General features: G+C 40.4%; 1 protein-coding gene across 2 annotated transcripts in view; it reads right to left on the bottom strand.

Annotated features, from left to right (window-relative positions):
• Positions 1-27,913, bottom strand: part of DSCAM (DS cell adhesion molecule) — an 834,563-nt gene that overhangs the window by 335,054 nt on the left and 471,596 nt on the right. For both annotated transcript variants that reach the window (XM_037831465.1, XM_037831467.1), the window contains exons 4-5: positions 8,217-8,363; positions 3,948-4,226 (exon numbers count right to left, since the gene is read on the bottom strand). In XM_037831465.1, coding sequence (XP_037687393.1) covers positions 3,948-4,226; positions 8,217-8,363 — 426 coding nt within the window. The remainder of the gene's footprint in view (positions 1-3,947; positions 4,227-8,216; positions 8,364-27,913) is intronic.

The following is a 27,913-nucleotide window of genomic DNA, read 5'->3' as shown; positions in this document are numbered from 1 at the left end:
ATTTGTAAATGGGATCTTGACAGATCCTGTTACAGTGAGGTCAAACAAGAACAGGTTGGGACTTAATATGGTGTTAGAGAAGTCCTTATAAGCAAAGGAAATCTGGACATGGAAGCAGAGGCCACAGGAGGAGACAGGAAGAGACAGATTGCCATGTGACGGAGGCAGAGACTGATTGCAAGCAAGCCACCCCAGTGTGCTATAGACTCTAGAAAAGGCACAGCCTCCTGATAACTTGATTTTGGACATCAAGCCTCCAAACTGTGAACCCATGAATTCTTCTTGTTTAAGCCAATGTGTGGTATTTGTCATAGCAGCCCTGGCTCACTGAAACATGCATACTTAAAATAACAAATGCAACATGTGGGTTAACAGTAAGGACATTTGTATTTTAATATTTAAATCTTATTTGCCTTTTCCCAATGTAGCATTGATGTATTTGTCCTTGTCCATTTTCACACACACACACACTATACTCACACACACTCCCTATTCTGGCTTCACCAGGACCAATATCATCCGACTATAAAAACAAAACAAATTAAAAAAAGAGGGCTGGTATTAGAGGTTGAGACTTAGAGAATTTGTCTTTAAACTGAGGCTAACTCAGATGAACTGCACATCTTTAACTTCCTATATTTTAAATTCAACAAATCCAATTCAATCCAGCAAACATTTATTGTGTGTCTGTTATATGTCACCATATAACAAATCCACTTAGCAGGTAAATGGCAAAAGCCAGTTTTTTACTCCAGTTATTCCTGACTTCTACCACACTGTGAAGTGTTTGGTTTCAAGGAGCTCAAAGCTTACTGGCTGGATAAGACAAATACCAGAATGATGATAGTAACCAAGCAGGGTGATGAAGGGTCCACGAGAGACATAGGGCATGTGGAGGAAGGATGGATAGAAGAAGTCTTCAAACATCAAGGATGGATGGAAAAAAGTTCTCAGACATCAAGGATGGATGGAAGGAAGTTCTCAATTATCAAGGATGAGTGGAAAGAATGAGAAGAGGAACTTGCAGGACATGGAAACTGCATTAATAAGACATGAAGCTCAGCCATGTCTGAGAAAAAGTTTCTAAATCAGGCTGGCGGCAACCGAGGATCTCTCAGGGAGAAGGGCGGGAGCAAAATTTTAAAAAGCAGTGAGAAACAAATTTGCAAAGGGCATTGAGATGTTCTAATTGAATTAGAGGGAACTAAAAGAAGCATTCAAGAATATTTAGCACGTGAGTACCAAAATCAAAGATGTTTTTAGGAGAATCAGTGATCACATTGTGTTGGAAAAACTAGAGTGGCAGGAAATTGGTCAGTAAAGAGGCATTACAAATGTCTGGTACTACAAACTGAGATGCAGTTAAGACACAATTTGGACAAGGCTGAGGTGGGGAACATTGTTGAGAAACTCTGTGTGATAGTCAGGTTCAGGTGTCAACCTGGCCAGGTGATGGTGCCCAGGTGTCTGGTCAAGCAAGCACTGGCCTAACCGTTACTGCAAGGACATTTTATGGCTGTTGATAAACCAGAAGGCTATTGTATTAAATCATCAGTCAATTGATTGCATCTGTGGCTGATTACATCTATGATCAACTAAGAGAGTGTCTTCTGCAATGCGAGAATCCAGTCAGTTCAAGACTTTTAAGGGAAAAGGGAGAACTTTCACTTCTGTTTCTCCCAGCCAGCCTCTCCTGGGGAGTTCAGTGAAGACCTTCATAGGAGTTGCCAGCTCACGGCCTGCCCTATGGAATCTGGACTTGTGCATCCCCACAGTTGCGTGAGACACATTTATAAAATCTCATATTTGTGGATATATCCTGTTGGTTCTGTTTCCCTGGAGAACTGATATACCCTGTGAGGTCCAAACTCTCCAGGACTAGGCAGAGAGGAAACTCTTAAAAAGTGTCTGAGACCTAAAGGTTACATTTGGGATAGGGTAGGTAGGAAGACGATTCCATTTGGAAGATGGAGATGGTGGTGGTTTCAGTTTGGGATAAGATTTTGGAGGTGCTGGCTGAACATCTGAATGAAGACATAAGATGGGGAGGCAAACTTGTCTGACACTCAGAAAGGAAGTGGAGACTAAACATGGCAATTCAGGGCTTATTTTCAGAGGGGAGGAATTAGAAGTCATGAGAATAAAAGAGAGCACCCCCCAAAACAGAGAGAAGATATCCAAAAAAAGAGGGATCTGAATTTGGAAGCCAAAGAGAAGACAAACAAAACAAAGAAAGGGCAGTCACAAGCGAGGGAGAAGACATTTGAGAGAAATACTTGAGAACTTAGAGGTGGCAGAAGATTACAATTGTAAAGACAAGCACGGTCAGAATTAAAACTTGTCTACATATAACTTTTATAAAATAGATGCTGATAAATGCCTTTAGAGAAATAGCATAAAATATGCTGGGGGCCGAGCAGAAGATTGGGGGTGGGGATGGGGAAGATGTCTATGTGGATGGGGCATTACATTGGGCTTAGAAAGATGGGAAGCTTGAGACATTCAGGTATTAGAAAATGAAGTTCAATGAGGAAGGAGCAATATGAGCAATGCAGCTTTTAATCAGGAAAGGGATGGGTTTTCATAGGGAATCGGAGAAAGTTAGATGTAGTACGAATAGGATTTTTGAAGAAAAACATCAGGAAATTAAAAGGGATGAGTTTGCTTGAGTTACCTTGGATACAATCCTGAAATAAAAACTTTTTTCAATAGGAAATGGGAAGCCATGAAAGGTATCTTAACACAGAATATTTTGAGTCAGCAGAAATAATTCTTATTGACTGACCAATGCTACTTTTATTTCATACACAAAGTTCTACAGCTATGAGAATAAAACTATGCAGACAGTAGCTTATATTTCATTCCAATTTCAGCCTGAGCATGTTGGGGTGATATTTGCAGGATTCAGGCTGGACAGGGCTCCAGGTGGTAACTGGAACATTTACTCCAAATGCGTTCTCTTAGGCCAGTATTATGCTGAGGGATGACATTTAAGAGGCAGTTCTACAAACAGGCATGGGGCTGGAACAAAGCCAGAATAAGTAAACGTCTCTCTTTTCACGGTGAGATCCTTGTGATTCCGTTTGTTCAGTTTAGTTCATCAAATAAAGAACATCATATTAAAATAAATTAAAAAAAAACATACTATATAAGCAACTGAGAGACAGCCTTTCTGACGAAGGTTCTGCCATTGATGTTGGGTAAATAATTTTAATTTGTTTTCTGCCTGAGTAAAATGATGGTGTTTGACAAGATCAGAGTGGACAAATAATAGACAAGAGAACTGAACTCTGTCTTTACAGCAGTCCTCTTCCTCCTGTCACAAGTCTGCCTTCAGTATCCTTCTAAACACGCCTCTAATGGCAGCCACTACAAAGCAATTGGAGATGAAATACACTCTCCATACTTGGACTAAATGGTCTATAATACTGATCATTAATAATCCATATAACAATCCAATATTTGGATACTTTAGAGCCCTATATTTCTGCTGATAAAAACCCCATTTAGTGGAATTTGAAGTATCATCCTGATAAAGGCCAAGGACAACCGCTTTGATCTGACGTAATCACCTCTGATGAAAGAACAATCCTGCCCTTCTCCATAGGTCTACTTTCAGAGATGTGGCTATTCTGAATTCAACAGCCAGCTCATTTTTATCTCTAAAATTTGTAACTGCAGCAGAGAACTCAGTGAATGGGCCTTTGGCCTAATGGATCAGACAGAGCTGAATTCAAATCCTATGCCCAATGCTTTCCAGCTGGGTGGTGCTGGGCAACTCGTCTGAGCATTGATTTCCTCATCTGCAAAGTGGAGCCAACATGAGCCTCAGCGGGGCTGCTGTGAGGCTCAATGGGAGGCTGTAGGGAAAGCCCAGAGATTAGCTTCAGACAGAAACTCCATAAATGGCAGCCACCATCACCACTATAAGTCACTGTCCAACTTACGTTTCACGTACAGGCGGCCAATCACCTTAGCAGTTCCATATCTGTTGGACACTTCACACACATAGCTGCCCGAGTCTGAAGGACGAGTGTTCTCAATGACCAGCCCCGTCACCGTCTTCTGGAACCTTCCTGAGAGTTCCAGGGGCATGTTGTCCTTCAGCCAGCGGTAATCTGGCTCGGGGTGCCCAAGCGCTTTGCAAGGCAGCTCCACACGCTGCCCTGCCATGGCTTTGCGATGGTCAAACCCATCCAGTATGGATGGGGCTGAGTTCACTGGATCTGTAGGAGAAATAGGAACTCTTAGGGCCAGTGAGGAGTTGAAGTGGTCATTTAGAATTGTTGGGCTTCATATGTAATTTAAATCCCACACATTACATCAACTGTCAACACAGATCTTTAAGACTTTGTATATGAATTGGAAAATATGCTCTGCTCATACAAATTCCTTCCACTGAAAACAAATGGCTGGACCACTTATACTTCTCATTCCCTACTAAGTGACAAAGATATCCAGAATCAGAATGTTTCTGCAGGAGTCACCAGCAACGGTCAAGAACAGGATTGCCTTATCATAGCCAGGAAATGTCAGACTTCCCTTTCAAAAGAGCAGCAGTAGCAGAAATAGTTGTTTAGCATTGGTAAAATGTATTTCACAAGAAAATAAGTTTGCACATCATGACCAAATTTGAAAATGTTTTATTTATTCATTCCAAAGATAGTTTTTGGCCCCCAAATTCAGGAAGAGCATAGAATTAGGCACTGGGGACACAGTGGCAAACAAAGCAAGGACAATGCTCTCTTGGAGCTTACATTCTAGTTAGATGGGTACAAGGGTGGGGAAGGCAGCCAATGTGTAAGTGAACAAATAAACATAACTCAGCCTGTAGTAAGTGCAATGAAGGAAATAAAAGAGGATGGCATAATAGAGAGTGCAGGTGTGTGTGCTGGGAGTCGGGGCTGTGGGGTAAGGGAGGGACAGCAGGGAGGCTTTAGGTATGGCCTTCAAGGCACTCTCAGTGAAGAGGTGATATCTGTGCCAAAATGTGGGAAAGAAGACAGTCAACAAGGTGTGACAAAAATGAAAGGGTCAAAAGAAAAGAAGCAGCAGCTTCCAGATGATCACTTATAACATGACCCTACTTTTAAGAAGCAAGAAATGAGGCAAAATTAGTTGGCTCTACTGTGCCGGTTTGTATATATTATGGCCCCCAGAAAAAGCTATATTCTTGAATGCATTCTTGTGGGGGCAGACGTATTAGTGTGGATTGGGTTGGAACCTATTGGTTCAGTGTCTGTGGAGATGTGACCCACCCAACTGTAGGTGATAGCTCTGACTGGGTAGTTTCCGTGGAGGTGTGGCCCTGCCCATTCAGCGTGGGCCTTGTTTAGTTTACTGCAGCACTATACAAGCTCAGACAGAAGGAGCGAACTTGCTACAACCAAGAGGGACACTTTGAAGAATGCACAGAAGCTGAGAGAGGAGCTGGAGCTGAGACAGACATTTTGAAGATGGTCATTGGAAGCTGATGCAGACATTTTGGAGAACACCATTTTGAAACACAATCTAGGAGCAAGCAGACGCCAGCCACGTTCCTTCCCAGCTAACAGAGGTTTTCCGTATGCCAATGGCCTTTCTCCAGTGAAACTACTCTTGGTTGATGGACACTTCATGGCCTTAAAACTGTAAACTTGTAACCAAATAAACCCCTTTTATAAAAGCCAATCCGTTTCTGGTGTTTCACATTCCAATAACATTAGCAAACTAGAACATCTACTAAATGTTGTTTAGCCTGCATTATATTCTTGAGCTAGATATGATAAGGATAAAATGTTTTCAAGAACTGGGTCAGTGGAAACCACTTAGCTCAATGTCCTTCAGGTTTGTTTGAAAAAAGTGATGTTCTCAATGGTAGGATTTTTGGATTATTATGAAGAATGTAAAAATATAGATCTCTGATCAGATACTAAAAATAAGATTCAATGAGCTCTCTTCTAATTCTTCATGTCCAGTACATGCAGTATATCAAAGTGTATGAGCAGCTACACTGGTCTCCACAAGGATGTGATGAAAAAGATATGGGCTCTTGGCTCCGGAAATTGTCTTATCTTTGCTTTAATCAGAAAAGTGTCATGTGTGTTTTGATCTGTCTGTAGTTAACTACACAGCAAAGGATTGGATATCCACTCTCCACTCAAATAAGCACCATTCTGGAAAGATCTCTTTAAAGGGCTGTCATTCAGTATTCAGCCACAGGGGATGCTCAACAGACACAAATGAAAACTGCTTCTGCTTCGGATTTTCTTTGTGATCATCAGAAATAGAAATCCCTATGAACCTGCTGATCTTTTCTCTTTGCTGGTGTGTGTGAGAATGATGTGAATGGGTTATGATTAAAAAGCCCAAATAATCTCCTAAAGAGTGCCTGGCCAAGTTTCCTGGACTCTCCTGAGATCCTGTCATTCATTAATTGAAGAATTCTATATTCCACAATTATATTCATTCAGATGTTTGGCTTTGGGGCTCCACAGGGATTAGACATATAAAAGTTTCACAATATCAAGTACAACAACACTTTTCCAGGAAAAGCTTTACTGCTCCATTCCACTTCCTTCTAAAGGAAATTATGGATGGACTTGACAAAATGTTGCCTTGAAGAACAAGCTACTTTCTAACAGTTAAAAAGAGATAGGTTTGATAAAAGATGTCTTACGAACCTCATGACATCCTCAAGCGTCAACTGAGAATCCAGGAAAATGGCTATCTTTGCCTATTGTCTACACCCACCTTTCTGGAAGTGCCTCACCTGTACACCCGGGGGATACCGTGAACTGTCCACTCAGAAAGTGTTCTTGAACATCCTTGACCATGTGTGATTATAGCACTTTCTAGTATATTATGACTTATAGACTATTAAATACTGCAGGAATATTGTTTGCTAAATGACTTGTGTCTGAGATATACATATTACTTGGAGTCGGGTTCTCTAATAGTATTCCAAAATCTACCTTCATTTATTCAGGAAACATGGGATATAATGACAGCCCTTGCCCTTAAGAAACACAGATTTTAGTTATACTAGATTGGAAGAATGGGATATTACAAAGTAGTGGGAAAAAACAGATGCAAGAACCTGTCATTCTGCTTAGAGTAGGGGGTAGGTTTAGTTTTGAGAAGGTGTCACAAAGCCTTTAGCAGGGTGGCTGACCATCCACCATTTGATTTTGCTGCTTCTGTTTCTACATGGGTCTTGCTGGTGTCAGTAATATATATGTTAATGATTTCAGATGAAATATATATAGTAAACCTCTGCCCACTTATTTTTTATTGGAGAAGTTGTAGGTTTATGGAAAAATCATGCATAAAACACAGAGTTCCCATATACCACCATATTTTTAACATCTTGCATTAGTGTGGCACATTTGTTAGAATTAATGAAAGAACATTTTTATAATTGTACTGCTAATTATAGTCCCTTATTTAAAATAGGGTTCATTGTGTCGTAGAGTCCTGTTTCTCTTTAAAATTTGTATTCTAGTAACATATATACAACCAAAAATTTCCCCTTTAACCACATTCAAATATGTAATTCAGTGCTGTTAATTATGTTCACAATGTTGTGCCACCATCATCACCATCCATTAGCAATATTTTCCCACCAACCCAATCAGAAAATTTGTACATTTTAAGCCTTAACTCCATATTCCCAACCCTAACCATAGTCCCTGCTAACCTAAATTCTAGTTTCTGACTCTAAGAATTTGCTTATTCTATTATTTCATATCAGTGAGGTCGTGGTCTGCACCTACACCATGGGATGGTGTGAATATCCCTTTAATTTTAAGGATGGATAATTTTTCCAACTTGGTTAGATAATGTCGAGGAGCAAAGGGTGTGTTCCATATTCCTCTTCTCTTCGCCCTCATAAACACACATACATACGTACAGGAAGGGAAGCATGCTGGTGGTGTTTGGTGTTGTCAGTGACAGAACATAGAAATACATGGAGCAAGGAGATGTTATCTCCAAATCAAAAATCACAGTGGGCCAAGGGAATTTGGAGTTTCACAAAATGTGAAATGACCTTTCACCTGGGATATCTTCCTTTGTATTACCTTGTATTGGTATTCACCTTTAAATTGGATGAAATATTTTGGGAGCAAGTGATAGGCTTCATTTTGGTTGTGAATTCCACAAATCGGACTGTGTCACCTCAGTTCACTAACGGGGGACTATTGGATAGAGCAGGCACAGTCTTGAGGAGTTTTTACCTGATACAAAAAGTCTGGCGCTGTTGCTCTGCCTTGTCTCCCCGGTGTACCGATGCCGCGTGACACAGCGGTAGTTATACAATCCGTCTTCATTCTGTACATCTTTAATATACAAGGCTCCCATGGATGTGATGAGAAATCTAGATCCTGAAATACAGGAAAACAGTTGCCTGATTAAAAGAGAATAAAAGCCACCCAACCACATAACCAAAGTCAGGGAACAGATTTTTTTTTCCCACCCGAAGAAACCTGAAAAGTTAAAAAATAGGAGTGTGTGTTACGTTAAGAATCCAAACTATATTAATTTATTTTAATTTTTCAACTAGCCCAATTAAGAATTTTTTATTAAGTATGTCACAGAATAAATACAATTCTGTGATTAGCAATTCTAATCCCATAAGTTATTTTCAGGTCATGTATTTATCTTACAATGACAGACACCACGTAAGAGGTGCATAGCTAATATAGCAGATTATTATTATTTTTTGATCATCACCTTTCTCTTTGAATGCCACAGGTTAAGGGAGTATTAACTTACTTTTGCAAATTTCTACATCATGAAAACAAACTTCTGCCTCAGTTTGAACTATTTCAATAAATGCACAAAAATGTTAGCCTATAAGCAACAAGATATTGTACAAACTCCCCAGGAAAGACTGGTTTCTTTTCTCATAATAATAACCAATTTACTGCTTTATTCTAAGGCAAAAAAACCAATTTTTTCTATATTCATCATTTTAGAGAACTCTGCCATTTTTAATCACTAATTTTTAAAGTTGACTATTCAAATAATAGACAATCACTATTTTCACCTCAAGGAGACAAAAGTCAAGCTCAGCCATTTTCCCTTTCACACAGCGCACACTCTGGGACCTGTGATTTTTTTTGCTGTACAACAGTAGTTATAGCAAGATGGTCAACATTAATAGATAAGGTATCTGGTTTGGTTTAAGGATGATGATGGATTTTGCCTTTAAAAATGAGAACTCTAAATATAATTTTCCTGTTCAATTACAATTTTATGATAAACCGAATAAAGGCAAAGAGTGGAACTGAGTCAGTTGACATGATTTTGTTTCTTTGAAAAATACTAAAATATGCAATCACCTTCTTTTACTATTTGTTTTCTTTAGGTTCAGTTTAAACTTCCTCTTTTTATGTCAGACACTTCTTTTTTTTTTTTTTTTTTTTTGCAGGAAGAGTTTGAAAGAAGTCTTAAGGGTGTTTTTCACCCTCCCCCCAAACATGAATCATTAAAGTAAAACCAGCTCAGCTACAGAAATATAGCAAAAATAAGGGGAAAGTAGCACAACGACCCAAGAGGCAAAGTGGGGGGAAGAGGTTGTACAGCCTGCATATAACATATGCACAATGCCACGTAATTCACCTGCTCAGATGCATATGCCTAATGTCACATGATTCACCTGCTCAGGTACATATGCCTAATGCCATGTAATTCACCTGCTCAGGACCAACTCCCCAGAAGGCAAGCATAGGAACCCAGTTTAAGAGGATGTTTCTCTTGCCCCCCAAACATCTGAGACTGTTTCAACTTTAAAACGAGTTTAAACTTCCTTTATTTTGTTTTAATCAAAATTACCAGGAGCCTTGACTTCACTCTTCTGAGTCTCAAATATATAAGTTGTATCTATCCTTGGTCATTGCATGGCAATCCAAAATTTGTAAGGAAATGCTTTCTTCATAGATTAGTTGCTCAGATAAAAGAAAAATGACTTATAATTTCTAGTGCAAGATGAGAGCAATTCAAAAGGAGATGGATATGAAAACATCCTTTAAAGGACATGAAACAATACTAAGCTAACATATGCTACATAAAAGAACACAAATTGATTATGAAAAGTAGCATATTTGAGCATCAATTAAACTTAACTTTTAAACAATTCCAATTATTTGCTTATTTTAAAATATACTCTACCTATGCTAAATAGAATAGCTGAAGAAAATAACTGAATGCTGAATATTCTAGATATTTTTGCTTCATCCTCCCCAAAAAATAAGGCAACTAAAAATACCTTGTAGCACTTGTCATATGTCATCACACTCTAAGCATTTCTTATCAGTATATATTGTATATAATTGAAACATTTTTTCTCTTTCAATATATTTTGCATAATTATATAACACTTTAATAACCAGTTCCTTTTAAGTACAAAATGATAGAAAGGAGTGACCAAAAAAAAAAAAAAAAAAAGATAATGTATGCAATTCCTGTCACCTGTCTGACATGGAGCATTTGCATTACACCTGACAGGCCGTCAGCAACGGCAATGTGTAAATGGAAAGCATTCTGTGTACCATCCTTCAGAAGTGTTTAGAAATGCACAGAAGGGAGCAGCATGCATGGATTACCTTGTTGCTCCCTGAGAGGACCCTATTCTCTAGGCACAATCAACTAAACACTCCTTTGGCTGCTGTAAAATCCAACTTTTCTTTTACTCACTCAATGCACTGAATTGCATCCCCGCCAAAATACCTATTCAAGTCCTCAACCCCAATCCCAGGAAAATGTGACTATGTTTGGACATAGAGTCTTTGAAGATGCGATTAGTTAAGGCCAATCTGGGGTGGGTGGGCCCTGGTCCAGTGTAACTGGGGTGCTTATGAGAAGAGGAGATGTGAAGACAGGCTCAGAAGGACACCGAGAAGAAAGCCATAGGGCTCGCAGAGATCAGGGGGCTGCAGCCAAAGGCCACGGAACACTAAGGACAGCTGGCCACCACCAGGAGGTGGACAGGCCAGGAAGGACCCCCCGACAGGTCTCTGAGGGAGCACAGCCCTGCCGAAACCTGATTTTGGACCTCTGCCTCCAGAACTGAGAGAAGATACATCTCTGTTGTCTTAAGCCATCCAAGTTTGCATATGTTGTCATGGCAGCCCTAGAAAACAAATACACTCAACTATATAACATGCTAATAAGAATCTTTTAAGACATGTTATTTCAGAAGAACCTGGGCCTTCTTTGGCCCCTCTTTAACATTTTCTGAGAAGTTCATAGGAATGGAGGAGTTGACTAAGTTCTATTACATTTTGCACTGTCTCTGCCTGGCCCCTTGTTTCTCCTTGAAACCCATCTTGAAACTGATCCACATTTTAAAATGAAGATGAAGAGTAGAAGCTTTTAACTAAGAAAGGGCCGTGGGCACAGTGTAGCTCCAGAGGTGGGAGGAACTCTTAGGGTGGGTGAGGGAGGGGAGCACAATCATGAGAAAACTGGATGACTTGGCTCCACAGAAACGAGGAATCACTTTGCACCTGAACTTGCCACTGCACCCCACTTCCTGCCTTGCATCATGCAGTTGGTTGAATTATGTGTCCGAACAAACACAAACTCCTGCTCTTCACCCAGGTCCCTGTGGGTGTGAACCCAGTGCAAACAGGACCATTTGGAGATGTTAATTTTAGTTAAGGGGCGGCCCACCTGAATGAGGGTGAGTTGCAATCCTGATTGTTGGAGGCCTTATAAAGGGGACCTGGGAGTCACGGAAGCCAGGAAAGGAGAGGACATCGCCATGTGATGGGAGGTAGAAAACAAGCCAAGGAACCCCAAGCACTGCCAGCAGCCAGCACCAGGACACCACAGATCTTCAGGGAGAAAGCATGGCCTTGCCTACATCTTGATTTAAAACTTAAACCTCTCAAACCGTAAGTGAATAAATTGCCATTGTTCAAGTCAATCCTTCGTGTGGCATTTGTCAGAGCAGCCTGGCAAACTGAGACGTATCACTAGATATTTTTTTTTTATCATTTGGAATACATGGTTTGTTCACAGACTTACACTGGATAAAAGGATGTACTTCTAATAAAATAGGTAGAGATGCAAATTATTTGTATTATTAAACTGAAAATACACAAACTCTCTCTCTCTCCCCTTCTTTCTCTCTCTGAGACACACCCTTGAATACCCAGAACCTGCTGATTACACACAACGGTGAAAAGCCACAATTTTAAACTATAATTATTTTCCCTTGGAAACTCTTAGCATTTCAGATGGAAACATTTCTAAAATATATTTAATTCTTTTGTCATCTTAAACACACTGCAAATCAGAGTCAACTAAACAACAATGAACTAATTTTGGATTCAGGATCATCCTTGTGGAGAGCAGTTATTAAGATATGCCGCCCAGAACCTATCTTGGTTTCTCAGGATGCATTAAATCATCCCAAAAGTGCCAGGTATTTAAATCCCTGAGACAGTTTTTGACGTTTTTCTGCTTCCTCTTTTGTGGTCAGGCTGTCAGTGTCAATTCTCTCTGTTGTCAATATCCCTGTCAACAGGTTTACAATGTGATGCATTCAGTCGGCAAGAGTTAGAAACTAGACATACCAGGTCTGTTAGAACTTTGTGCAGGCATACCTCAGAGATATTACAGGTTTAGTTCCTGATCACCACAATAAAGTGAATATTGCAATAAAGCAAGTCACACATTGTTTTTGTTGCCCAGTGCATATAAAAGTTCTGCTTACAATATACTGTAGTCTAATTAATTGTGTAATGGCCTTATGTCTAAAAATTAATGTAAATACCTTAATTAAGAATATTTTATTGCTAAAAAATGCCGAACATCCTCTGTGCCTTCAGCAAGTTGTGATCTTTTGGCTGGTGAAGAGTCTTGCTTCAATACAGATGGCTGCTGACTGATCACAGTGGTGGTTGCTGAAGGTTGGGGTGGATTCGGCAATTTTAAAAAATAAGAAAGTTTGCCACATCAATTGACTCTTCCTATCATGAAAGATTTCACTGTAGAATGCAATGCTGTTTTATAGCAATTTATTCAAAGAAGAACTTCTTTCAAAATTGGAGTCAATCCTCTCAAATCCTACTACTGCTGTATCAACTAAGCTTTATGTAATATTCTAAATCCTTGGTGTCATTTCAACAGTGTTCAGAACATCTTCACCAGGAGTAGATTCCATCTCCAGAAACCACTTTCTTTGTTCATCCATAAGGAGCAACCCCTCATCTGCTAAAATTTCATTATGAGATTGCAGCAATTCAGTCACAACTTCAGGCTCCACTTCTAATTCTAGTTCTCTTGCTTTTTTCACCACATCTGCATTACTTCCTCCACTGAAGTCTTGAACCCCTCAAAGTCATCCCTGATGGTTGGAATCAACTTCCTCCAAATTCCTATTAATGTTGATATTTTGACCTCATCCCATGAATCACAAATGTTCTTAGTAGCATCTACAATAGTGAATCCTTTACAGAAAGTTTTCAACTTACTTTGCCCAGATCCATCAGAGGAATCACCATCTATGGCAGCCATAGCCTTATAAAATGTATTTCTTAATAAGACTTGAAAGTCAAAATAACTCTTTGACCCACAGGCTACAGAATGGATGTAGTGTTAGCAGCATGGAAACAACATTAATCTCATATATCTCCATCAGAGCCCTTGGATGACCAGGTGCATTGTCAATGTGCAGTCATATTTTGAAAGGAATTTCTTTTTTTCTGAGCAATAGTTCTCAACAGTGGTTTTAAAATATTCAGGAAACCATACTGTAAACAGACATGCTATCATCCAGGCTTTGTTGCTCCATCTATAGAGCAAAGGGAGAGCAGATTTAGCATCATTCTTAAGGACCCTGGAATTCTCCAAAATGAGCATTGACTTCTTAGCCCCTAACAAGAGAGTCAGCCTGTCCTTTGAAGCTTTGAAGCCAGGCTTTGACTCCTCCTCTCTAGCTATGAAAACCCTACATGGCATCTTCTCCCAATAAAGACTGCTTTGTCTACATTGGAAATCTGTTGTTTAGTACAGCCACCTTCATCAGTTATCTTAGCTAGATCTTCCGGATAATTGCAGCAGCTTCTACATCAGCACTTGCTGCTTCACCTTGCACCTCTATTTGCTATGAAGACAGCTTCTTTCATTAAACCTCATGAACCAACTTCTGATACCTTCAAACTTTCCTTCTGTAGCTTCCTCACCTCTGTCAGCCTCAGAGATTTGAAGAGATCCAGGGCCTTGCTCTGGGTTAGGCTTTGGTTTAAGGGAATGTTGTAGCTGGTTTGATCTTCTATCCACACCACTGAAACTTTCTATCAGCGATAAGTCTGCTTCACTTTATCATCATTCCTGTATTCACTGGAGTAGCACTTTCAATTTCCTTCAAAAACATTTCCTTTGTACTTACAACTTGGCTAACTGTTTGGCACAAGAGTTCTGGCTTTCAATCTATCTCAGCTTTTGACATACCTTCCTCACTAAGCTTAATCATTTCTAGCTTTTGATTTAAAGACATGACTCTTCCTTTCACCTGAATGCTTAAACGCCATTGTAGGGTTATTAATTGGCATAATTTCAATATAGTTGTGTATCAGGGAATAGGGAGAACCAAGGAGATCGAGAGAGAGAGAGATGGGGAAACAGCTGGTCGGTGGAGCAGTCAGAACACACAACATTTATTGATTAAATTCACCGTCTTATCTGGGCGTGGTCCGTGGAACTCCAAAATAATTACAACAGCAACATCAAAGATCGTGATTACAGATCACTATAACAGATACAAAAATGAAAAAGTATGAAATATTTTAAGAATTACCAAATTTTAAGAATTACCGAAACATGACACAGAGACACATAGTGAGCATGTTGGAGAAACGGTGCTGACAGACTTGCCCATTGCATGGTTGCCACAAACCTTTAATTGGAAAGGATGCAGTATTTGTGAAGCACAACAAAGTGCAATAAAGCAAGGTAAGCCTGTACAAACTAAGACTAACTGGGTTCTAAGTAGTTTCTAGAGCAGTTCTCCAGTATTAGTTTACATGAGCGTGCATGTTAGCGCCCCCAAAATAAGTCCACAGCTTGGTACTAGTTTAGACAATCTGGCCAAGCTTGGTACAGGGGCTAGAGGGATATTTCCATCCAGAAAGAAAATATACTTAAAATTGGAATATTTGCACAATAGGAGAATGCTCCAAGAGCACTCAGGGTTGAAACTCTATGGCCAAGAGGCTTTATTATAATTTCCTTTCACTGTCATGGTGTTGGGCAGTTGATAACCCACAGAGGGTGGTGCTTCTAAGGTTTGGGCACAATACTTTTTGGGATTTTCTGTACAATAGCATCAGAAACAGAAATTAAAATAGCAACAGTTCTAGAAATCCATTTTGCCGACCCATAGATAGTTGAAGCAGAGTGTGACCTGTACATTCTGGAGGCATGAGTGACCTCCAGAAAGAAGAATATCAGAGCTGATTCAAGGAGGAACCATGGTTATGGAGAAGCAGGAAAACAGAGCTAAAGTTACACTCATTCATTATGCCAGCAGTGTCCTGGGCTCTGGGAATCCTAAAAGGAATGAAACTCAGCCCCTGTCTTCAGGGAACTTCCAATCTAAACAGATTTGAGTTTTAGGGTTAGAAACATGCCAACAAGCCAAGAAAACACAGGGAGGAAAGCAGCGAGGCTATAATCAGAGAAGTGGCATTATCCTTGTCTTACATAGATGAAGGAAGTTACCAATTCACAGGAAGGAGAAATTGTGTTTATCACCAAACTTGTATTTGTCCTGCGTACTACTCAAATATAAATAATTAACTTTATGTTAAATTATCTTCTAATTAATCTTCTTGTTCCATCTACTCAGCTAATATTTTTCTTCCTGCCCTTATAAAGTATCGAGTTAAAAGACCTTTCTGTGCTACACTAGGCATCTCTACCAGGTGGAGCAACCTTACCCACCTTGGGAGATTCCTCAGTGTGGAGGAAAATATCCGAGTTTTGGAGTTCAATGGATGTGGATTCCAAGCCTGGCATTTTGCTTCCTGGCTGTGTGACTTCCAGCATGTCAATCTACCCTCTAAACTTGGATTGTCCGTCTGTGAAAAATAGATGACCAAAAACACCCATTTGGTTCTGATGTTGAAGATTTGAGTAATGCATAATGCCACAGTTGGCGAACACTGAAAGTTGAGGTCTATAAAAGTGAATGTAACTTTGGTTATTTTGTTGTTGTGCCATTGTAGGTTGGTCCACAGGATGAACGGAATACTCTACAACAGGATCACATCTGCTTGACCCAGCAGGGAAATGCCCCCAGACACATAAATATGAGTGGCTCACGTTTAATTGTTTATTTGCTTACTTATGAGGGGCAACCTCATGCACCAGGAAAAGCTTCAAATTGGAAATGATATGGACAAGGTTTACATCACAATTCTGCCACCTGGAGCTGTGTCAACACAAGCAAAATACTTACTGAACATCCCTGAGCCAGCGTCACATGACAGAATATTGACAAGTGTAGAAAGTTCTAACAGCCCACCGAGTACCCCTGTGCAGCCCAGGGAGAGGCTGTGGACTGAAGAGGGTTATGTAATACTTTGTCTTCAGAAATCATTTCTGCAGTGGAAAAGGATATTAATAGAAACTCGGGAGACTTTTCTCATAATCATTATCGTGCTGTTTGAGTAACAAGCATATTATTTTTACTATTTGATCCTAAGATAAATATTCTATTTTTTTTTTTTTTCGAAATTAACCATGCCTCACCTCTCATACTTCATCTAATAGCAAAGTCCTTCTGGCCTTACCTCCAAAATATACCCTGAAACCATCCATTTCTCTCATGCTCTGAGGACACGTGATACCAGGCCCGAGGACGCTCATCTTCTATCTCTTCTGCTTCCACCCTTGCTCCCCTACGATCCATTCTCCACTCAACACCCACAGTGGTCTTGTAAAAGGCCAATCAGATCACTGAGTGCCTTGCTTTCAACTTTTGATGGCTTCTCACTATTCCAAATTGCCAGCAGTGTCCTCCAAGTTCCTGTATGGTTTGGGCTTTGATTGCATCATTTGGCTACAGTCTCGGTTTGCCTCCTACCCCAATTCCCTTCTATTAATTGGTCTAACTGGAGGGCTTGTCACCATCATTCCAAAGTCAACTTCCCACCAGTGACAAGCCACATTAACCACATCCACAGTGACTCATTTTCTCAGCACTCTGCTTAATTATCCTTCTATTTGAAGTTGTCTTGTGTATGTGCTTAATGATTGTTTTAAACTTCTCTCTTCTAACTAGAATATAAGCTCCATGACAGCAGGAACTTGGGTGGATGGATGAAACAATCTACCATTGTTTTTCGAGGAAAGATTGCTTCTCAAATCTGGGTAAAAAGAAAAGTTAAAATTCCTTTTTTTAGATTTTGACATGAGATTGACTCATGTATAATACATAAAAAGAGCTTTTCTTTTCCTCCAGGAATGAAGATAAAATATTCTTATATGAAAATGAGCATATTTTAGGATTTTGATGTTAATTATCCTTCCATTATACTCTCTGGCTTTTTCCTGTGCAGCCAGGCTGTTAGATCTTCAGTAGTGGCAAAACTATTTTCAGGAAGATTTTTAAAAGCAAATCTGATTTTTTACTCAGTCAGAAATAGATCTTAGAGGTCTGTTGCTATTGCCAGTGTAACTGAGTTAATAGTAATTAAAACAGATGGTTCTTCTAATAAGATGCCAAATGGTAGCACGACACAATGAAGCTTTTATCAGCTGTGCCTGCCACCTCCAATTGGGAGCCATGCTGCGTAATGAAACTGAGCTTTCTCCTAGGCAGCTTTCATAACAGTTTCTGAAAAATTAGGAGAATGCAAGATTGAAATCTAAGGTCTAAATCTATAACATTAGAAAGGAACTTTGGACATTTCCTATATATCTACTTGTTAAATCATACTTTGAAAGATATTACTTTTTTGTATATATGTTATACTTCATATTAGAGAAATAACTGAAACTGTGGAGTTGTAACCTATAATATTCTTTGAAATTTGCTCTCTAACTGCTTGTTAAATTGCACTTGGAAAGCTGTCACTTTTATGTATATATATTATATTCTACAATTAAAAAAAAGAAAAAAAGATAGAAAAGAAGTACTCAATAGAGAAAATCAACCAAACTAAAATGTTTGCCAAAAAGACTAATATAATTGACAGTCCCCTAGCAAGACTAATCAAGAAAAAAATGCAAATGCAAATATATGTATATCACTTTTTCAAAAGGGACACTGAAATAAATATTCTAGAGACAGCAAAAGTAATCTGAATAACTTAGTGTCAAAAAATTAATCATTCAGAGAAAATAAATTATTAGAAAAACATAACATACACAAACTGACAAATAGAAAACTATATATACAAAAAGAAAGGAGCTGAGCCTCTGAATACCTAACACTCTTTAGTTTGAAAGTTAACTTTGTATTAACTAAAATAGAAGTGGAAATACAAAAATACGTATAACTGCAAGAATTTTAAAGTGATCAGTTCCTGTTATTCCAGATGTAGTTTGAAAAGGAATTTCACACGCAGCTTGGTTCTAAGGTTTGCCCTAGATGGTTGCGTGCCAACCTATGTGTCCACGTAGGCATGAAAGAGCTACTGATATTTCCTGAGCAAATGAGCGGCCTGACAAGGAAAATCACTCCAAAAGCTGCATAGAAGAGGGAGAGACGAGGCCACGTGAAGGGAAGACAACTGACCTGGGTGCTAATGCTGAAAAATTAGAGCCAACATCAGTGGGTACTCAGTGTGAGCTGTCCTCACTCTAGACGTCATCTTTGTTTTCACCCATTTGGTTCTCAGAATGACCTCAGGAGTCAGACACCATGACTATTCCCAATTTTACAGATGAGGAAGGTGAAGAACACACTTGCTCATGTTTTGCAACCGGAAGCGTCCGAGCCAGGACGACACCCTGGCATGCTGGCCCCAGCCCATGTCCTTACCGGGCACGCTCCCGTGGCTCTGGGCCACGTCCCAAGGTCTGGGGCAAGAGGGCACCCAGCAGCAGTGGGGCAGGAGGGGCGAGCTCAGAACCAGATTAAGCTGAAGAAGCGACAGAACTTGACTGAGGAGAGCGTGCCCAGTGTTGAGTCTGAGGGACTTGGGCATTTGTGGTGGCATGGATAGGGTGAAGAAGTTGGGAAGGAACTCCATTTTCAGGATGTGGGAGTTGAGCTGTGAGTTAATGAGAGAGCATGCTGGAAGCCTGGGTAAAAGGCAGGGCTGGGACAGAGCTCTGGGGATTGAGCTGTGCAGATCGAGGAGCTCTCCATGGGAAAGAAGACTGAAACACAGGAACCCGCCCGGGAAGGGGTGAAGGAGAAGAGTCAGCAAAAGGTACAGCAGAGGATAGAGGACCGAGAAAGTGAGGGAGGAGAGCACTTCCAGAAGTTTAGTGAAAACAATTTCAGCTGTGTCTTCCTATTGCATAACTTTAAGTACAAACATAAACTCAGAGCACCTCAATGTCTTCATCGGTATAATAGGGCAGTGTTATCTTCTTGGGAATGTTGTGATTTTAAATAAGAATGCCCATGTAAGTGACTGACAGAGAAAGGCACTCTACAATAGCTGTAATGTTTAATAAAACATAATGGTAAAATATCCCCTTTGCTAGAGCAACAAAAATATTAAATATCTAGCTACACACAGAGAGAACTGTACAAAATAAATTTAATGAACACTGTAGAATGTTACCAAAACATCACAGAAGAACTGGCTACATGGAGAGACACATCAAATTCTAGAATTAGACAACTGAATAGTCTCAATATTGCAAAAATGCCAATTTTCCACAAATAAAGTTAATTACATTTCAATTTCCAAACAGAATTTATTTGGAGTGTGACCAAATAAATACAAATTTAAATGAGATGCTATCTTCATACAGGAGATCAGGAAAACAAATATTTGATAGAGGTGTGGGGAAATGAACAGTCACACATACACTGCTCCTTGGAGTGGAATATAAACCTGTGATGTCTTTTATTTTTGGCAAAGCAACCTGCTTGCACATCTGGAATGTAAGCATGGCATACATTTTGACCCAACTTGTCCCCTTCAGAGATTCCATCCTATAGAAATGCTCACACATGGGCGCACAATGATATACACGCAAAAGAGTGCACTGTAGCCTTGTTTAGACAAGGAACAATGGTAAATAAACCTAAATGCCAATCAAGGGGTGACTAATTAAATAAATTAGGGCACATCCATCCTACACAGTCATTTCAAGATGGTAAGGTGGATCTATTCACGTGCCATGGAAAGATCTCCAAGATATAATGTAACAATAATTACAATATATTATTTTGTAACAAGATATTGCTGCATACAAAAAATAATTACATTTCAATTTCTGAACAGAATTTATTTGGAGCCTAACCAAATAAGTAAAAATTAAAATGAGATGTTTTGTGACAATATATTGTTACATATAAAAGCCAACATGGCTATGTGTGTATGCATAAATTTATGTACATAAATGCATAGAGAGGAAGGGATCAGCAGACACCCACCAAAGTGTTACCTGTGGTTGTCTTCTAAAGAGAGTGCATTATTGCACTACTCGTGTAGTTGAAATTTATTTGAAAGAGGAGGCGGTGGGTGGTGAGCAAATGGAAGCAGCAGCCATAGGCTAAACTCACCTGAGCAGCTTGGCAGAGAGGAAGGAGGTACTTCCAGCACCTTCCCTGGTCTTTGTAACCATTCCCCTGCAAATACCTAAAACAGAAGTCTAAGCCACCGTGTAGCGACTCCCCTTATGTTCCTGAACTACTTGGATAAAATGCAATTTCACGCCTACTTGTACCCAACCTAGTTAGTTTGTGTGCTCGTGCTCCTCTCCGAGGACAGAGAAATCTCTTGCTTGCACTTACCTGCTGTTTCCCTCCCACCTTGCACAGTGCTCGACTGAATGCTTGTGTGAGTGTGGATGACACACATATTTTGAGTTTTCCTGAAACAGGCTCAGCACAGTAGGTGTCTAAGACATTGTTATGAGTTGCACCGTGTCCCCGAAAGGATATGTTGAAGTCCTACCCCGGGTACCCGTCAGTGTGACCTTATTTGGGAAATAAGTCATTGCAATTGGGGTTAGTTAAGATGAGGTCATTCTGGAGTAGGCTGGTCCCTCAATCCTATGTGATTGGTGTCCTTTAAGAAGAGAAAATTTGGACAGAGACACAGAGGACACAGAGAGGAGACAGCCATGTAACGGGGCAGAGACAGAGTTATGCCACAAGCCCTGGAACGCCAAGGATGGCCGGTCCCTGCCGGAAGCCAGGAAAGAGGCTGGGGAGATCTGCTCCCCTACAGACTCTGAGGGAGCGTGGCCCTGCTGACACCTTGATTTCAAGCATCCAGTCCTGGGAGAAAATAAATTCCTGTTGTTGGAGGCCGTGCAGTCTGAGAAACGGGGATGGCATCAGATGGAGGGGGCGGAGTCCCCACCCATCACTCCACTTAACTTTTGTTGGGTCCTTTTCGTTAGGAAAGGATCATCGAGTGTGTCCCAGAAATGGCAAAGCCCTGACTTGCACCCTGAGCTGCCTGGAGGAAATCATGTGGCCAGAAACGATGACTTTACCTGCTTATATGGGGCATGAGAAATAAGCTAGAGATCTTGTTCTGGGTTTGATAAGTAAGAAATGATTTGGCAAATATATATCTAAATTCCCTCAAAGTAATTTCACTATGACATTTTTCTTATGTAAATAAAACTCTCTCAGTGAAATTCTCCTGCAGTTAAATGAGGCTCAATTATACACTACTAATTTAAGCTTGCACACTGCATTCCAACCATATACCTAATTACCCTACTTCGGTTGTTAATGAGGAGATCTTCACTCTTGAACGGATATTTGAATCTGTCATTAGTCTTTGCTCTCATTAGATTTCTAGTTATTTAAAAATAAATCCTTAGAAAGAATAGAACTCTATTTTTAAAGGAATTATTTTAGGAATTTTAATAAAGAACCAAAGAAACCTATAAAACTCAAACTGAATTTATTCATTTATATAATGAACAGAAAAGTTTGCCCACTGACCTCTAGGAGCATATATTTTACTGGTGAGATACACAAAAAGGCTATATAGACACAGAAATAACAGAATCACCATCTGTGATACATGTTCTTAAGAGAATCAGGAAATGGAAGCTGAACTTGGATTCACTGGGAGCTGTTTTGGCAGGAGGATGAGGACAAGGGTTTTCCCAGGAGGCTGCATTTCAGACGAGACAGAGAATAAAAGGTTGCACCATGGAATGAGTAAGGCTGGGAATAAGGCAGAAGGGATGGCATGTGCAAAAGTCCTGCCGTTGGAAAAGCCATGGCGTTCTCAAGGAACTGAAATAAGTGTACCTCAAAATTAGAACTGTCAGGACATGGCATCAACAGGAGACAGAATGGGCTTGCACACTGGGGTGAGGTGAAGGGCTGGAGGACAAGGGTGACTCCTAGGTTTGAGGGTGAGCAGCTAAATGGGTGGGGACAATGCTCTTACAGGGAGGGAGAAGCCATGGGGTGGGGCCCCACCTGTCCATGGGTGACCTAGTTTGGTCTCCTGGGAATTAAAAGTGGCCTCTTATAAAGACAGGAAAAATACAGAAAAAAAAGGCATGCCATTAGGTCTGCTAACTACGGCAGGTTTACTACAATTCACAGGGGATATGCCAACACTATTTCCTGACCCACAGGATTTCTGCATTTTGAGACTGAAAGGGAATGCATATTTCATATTGATCATCTGTTCCAAGAGTGGCTGTGTTATGAGGCACAGATTAAAAAGGCAACAAGTTCAAAAAGGATAAAAAGTGAAGGAAGAAGAGAGCACGGCACTTTGGTTCACAGTGATTGTGCCTACCAGGTGTCACTAAGATTTGGACCCAAATGGAACCAAGGGCACTGTGCTTATTGGTAAAACAGTGAAACAGTGAAAATTAAATGTAAAATGTGTCTGCTTCCTGCAGATGATATATGGTTATGGAAAATAACTTGGAAAAACAGGAACCATCAAGAATGCAAATTAGACATTATGCTGTGGCCAACAGATATCATGGGGCAATGGTTTTTCACACTTGGGTAAGCAACCCACTAGTGGGTGGTGAAATCAATTTCATGGATTGTAGCTTTATTAAAAAAATAAAATTGAATAGGATAGAGCATATTGGCTTGCATCACAAACAGTAGGGATAAGTATTTTGTGAAGCTTTTGTTTTAGTTCCCATGTGTCTATTTAGGATTGTGTATGTGTTTGCATATGTATGTATGCATGTTATCATTTTTTTACTGTGTATTTCTTATGAGTCAGAGTCAAAAATATTTGGAGAACATTGCTCCTAGAAATCTGGCTTTTTTTTTTTAATTTTGTTTCATTTTTGTTTTTGAGTGTTTTTTTTTTTTTTTTTTTTTTTTTTTAATATGCTTCCCATATCAGAACAAGACTCATAGTCCTCAAGCACATCAGCTGGTATATTTGGGATTCTTAAAATCCCCCCTTTAAACATGCAGACTGACAGGTCTATAAGGCCCCAGATTTAGCTGCATTTATAACAGCAGCAGCAGAGAAAGCAGCTAACTTTTTTCAAGCAACATCATTAGAAGGTCTTGGATTATGTTTATATCCTCAGGAAATATGAATATGTCTAAGGGAACTGCAATGAGCTTATTGAACCTTTGCACAAATGTGTATACAAATATATTCTTTCAAAAACATCAGGAATAAAAACCATGTCATATATAGCCCCTACTGCCCCCACTTTCCCCAGCACCTCTTGGTTTTAATTGGCCTGAGCCCACGGGATTGGGCAGAGTTTGAGAAGGGCTTCCACATCACAAAGCCTTCCACTGTGAGAGTAACTCAATTCCCTTAAATGCCTTTCCAAATCTGTCTTACCAAGAAGCCCATTGTCAATCAGTATGTTTGTTACAAATCATTATTAGTAAAATTATATTGTAATTGCCCACAATTTGCAGAACTAGTAATGGGGTCAAAGGTAGCCAAAAAGTCTAAATCCTAGTTGTAGGGAGAGAAAACACGCCATAAAGTAAAAGGAAAAACCATTACGAAGCAAGATGAAACAGCACCAGTGGATATACATTAAGTGCTGAGATAAATAGGGATTGAAAAATAATGTATCTGTGATTAATTAGAGTGGAGTGGGAACCCCTGTTGGTAGGTAGACAGATTAGACGTACACAGAAATGACATTAGAACACACGGTGAGATTTCTTTTCTCTCCACATGGCGAGACTTTTTCCCAGGGGAGAGCCTCAGGTGGATGCCGTTTATTTTCTTACATACCAATGTGTCTATTTATCTTCCCTCCCCAGACCCCCTCCACCAGAGTTTTTTTTTTTTTTTCCATTTTTATTGAGATTGTTCAGATACCATACAATTATCCAAAGATCCAAAGTGTACAATCACTTGCCCCTGGGTACCCTCATACAGCTGTGCATCCATCACACTTAATTTTTGTTCAATTTTTAGAAACTTTTCATTACTCCAGAAAAGAAATAAAGTGAAAGATGAAAAAAGAAAAAAAGAAAAGGAAACTCTAATCCTCCCCATCCCTAACCAACCCCCCTCAATTGTTGACTCGTAGTATCGATATAGTACGTTTGTTACTGTTTATGAAAAAATGTTGAAATACTACTAACTGTAGTACATAGTTTGTTGCGGGACACTGATTACGTGCTTCAACTTGGTGGGCCTGGGCCAGGGGACCGGATCCGCCCCTGGGGAGGGTGGTGGGCACGGGCGACAGCGCCCTCCACAGCCCCCCAGGCCTGGGAAAGTGAGGCCGGAGGCAGGCCCCATTTCCTCACCCAAAATACCACCGTTAGGGGAGGCTTGCCGGAGGGAACCGCCTTTTCCCCACCCCCTTATCTTGCCCGGACACTCCCCGTTGCCAGTGCAACTCCCATCACCACCAGTGCGCATACATTGTTGCCAGACACCGTTGCCAGAGAAACTCCCGCCCCTTTTCAAACAACCTCCGTGCTCTCTTAGAACCAATCCTAACCTCCGCACCCTCTCAGAACCAATCCTAGCCTTTCTCCCCTCAGCATTGACTTGTAACAACCCCCGCCCTCTATGCCAGCCTATATAACCTGTGCTCACCCCTAATAAACTCTCTTGGCTTCTTCACCCTCAAAGAACCGTGTCCTGCCTGTTCCTTCTCGCCGCCCTCCACACCTTGCACGCCTCCGCCGGGGACCGGGCCCAGTCCCCCGCCTCGCCGTCGCCTCCGGGAAAGAGCCCCCGCCGCCGGTACCCTCCGAGCAACGCCGAGAGCCGAGGGTTCAGCAACCGGCCGCCCCCCCCCCCAGACAAATCAACTGCGACCGCAGTTTGTAATAGGTATATAGTTCTTCCCTATATGCCCCTCTATTATTAACTTCTAATTGTATTGTCGTACATTTGTTCTGGTTCATGAAGTGATTTCTAGTATTTGTACAGTTGATCACGGACATTGCCCATCATAGGATTCAGTTTTATACATTCCCATCTTTTGACCTCCAACTTTCCTTCTGGTGACATATATGACTCTGAGCTTCCCCTTTCCACCTCATTCACACATCATTCGGCGCTGTTAGTTATTCTCACATCTTGCTACCGACACCTCTGTTCATTTCCAGACATTTAAGTTCATCCTAATTGAACATTCTGCTCATACTAAGCAACCACTCCCCATTCTTAAGTCTCATCCCCTATCTTGGTACCTTATATTTCATGTCTATGAGTTTACATATTATAATTAGTTCCTATCAGTGAGACCCTGCAATAATTTTCCTAATGTGTCTGGCTTATTTCACTCAGTATATTGCCCTCGAGGTTTTGTCATCAACCCGTTTTTTTTTTTTAATATGGTTTTGTTCACTCACCATACATTCCATCCCAAGTAAATAATCGATGGTTTTCTGCATGGTCATACATTTATGTGTTCACCACCTTCACCATTATCTGTATAAGAGCATCTACATTTCTTCCACAAGGCAGGAGGGAGAGTCAAAGAAGGTAGAGACGCAAAAGAAAGAGGAAAAAAAAAGACAGCTAGGAAGCAGCAAAAGGAAAAATAACCTTAAATCAAAGTAGAATAAAGAATCAGACAATACCACCAATGTCAAGTGTCTAACATGCCTCCCCTATCCCCCCCTCTTATCTGCATTCAGCTTCGTATATCACCTTTGTTACATTAAAGGAAGCATAATACAATGATTCTATTAGTTATAGTCTCTAGTTTACGCTTATTGCATCCCTCCCCCAATGCCTCCCCATTTTTAACACCTTGCAAGGTTGACATTTGCTTGTTCTCCCTCGTAAAAGACCTTATTTGTATATTTTATCACAATTGTTGAATACTCTAGATTTCACCAAGTTACACAGTCCCAGTCTTTATCTTTCTTCCTTTCTTGTGGTGTCTCACATGCTCCCCACCTTCCTCTCTCAACCGTATTCATAGTTACCTTTGTTCAGTGTACTTACATTGTTGTGCTACCATCTCCCAAAATTGTGTTCCAAACCATGCACTCCTGTCTTCTATCACCCTGTAGTGCTCCCTTTAGTATTTCCTGTAGGGCAGGTGTCTTGTTCACAATGTCTCTCATTGTCTGTTTGTCAGAAAATATTTTGAGCTCTCCCTCATATTTGAAGGACAGCTTTGCTGGATACAGGATTCTTGGTTGGGGGTTTTTCTCTTTCAGTATCTTAAATATATCACACCACTTCCTTCTTGCCTCCATGGTTTCTGCTGAGAGATCCGCACATAGTCTTATTAAGCTTCCTTTGTATGTAATGGATTGCTTTTCTCTTGCTGCTTTCAGGATTCTCTCTTTGTCTTTGACATTTGATAATTTGATTATTAAGTGTCTTGGTGTAGGCCTCTTCATATCTCTTCTGTTTGGAGTATGCTGCGCTTCTTGGATCTGTAATTTTATGTCTTTCATAAGAGATGGGAAATTTTCATTAATTATTTCCTCTATTATTGCTTCTGACCCCTTTCCCTTCTCTTCTCCTTCTGGGATACCAATGATACGTACATTATTGTACTTTGTTTCATCCTTGAGTTTCCGGAGACATTGCTCATATTTTTTCGTTCTTTTCTCCATCTGCTCCTTTGCGTGTAGGCTTTCAGGTATTTTGTTCTCCAGTTCCTGAGTGTTTTCTTCTGCCTCTTGAGATCTGCTGTTATATGTTTCCATTGTGTCTTTCATCTCTTGTGTTGTGCCTTTCATTTCCATAGATTCTACTAGTTGTTTTTTTGAACTTTTGATTTCTGCCTTATACATGCCCAGTGCTTCCTTTACAGCCTCTCTTTTGCAATATCTTCTCTAAACTTTTTGAATTGATTTAGCATTAGTTGTTTAAATTCCTGTATCTCAGTTGAAGTGTACGTTTGTTCCTTTGACGAGGCCATAACTTTGTTTTTCTTAGTGTAGGTTGTAATTTTCTGTTGTCTAGGCATGGTTTCCTTGGTTATCCAAATCAGGTTTTCCCAGACCAGAACAGGCTCAGGTCCCAGAGGCAAGAAATATTCAGTATCTGGTTTCCCTGAGGGTGTGTCTTAGAAAATTGCTCCACCCTTTGATGCCTCGGGTGACTGTGCTTTTCTGCCCAGCAGGTGACGCCTGTTAGCCTATAATTCTTGACTGGTGTGAGGAGGTATGGCCCTGTTCCCCCAGGCTCTGGGGTCTGGTTCTGAATGGAAAGGGCCCCACCCCTTTCCTCCTAGAGAAGACAGAGCCCCCAAGTGGAGGTCATTAGCATTTCAATGGTCTCTGCTTGTGCTGTCTCCACCCTTCCCCAAGTCACAGCCCTGGAAACTTAAAATGACTGGGGCTTTCTCCACTGAGCCGAAAAAGAAACAGATAGTC

Source organism: Choloepus didactylus, chromosome 1, assembly GCF_015220235.1.
Source record: "Choloepus didactylus isolate mChoDid1 chromosome 1, mChoDid1.pri, whole genome shotgun sequence".
In the NCBI taxonomy this organism is placed as follows: domain Eukaryota; kingdom Metazoa; phylum Chordata; class Mammalia; order Pilosa; family Megalonychidae; genus Choloepus; species Choloepus didactylus.
This window is presented reverse-complemented; position numbering and strand designations above follow the sequence as displayed.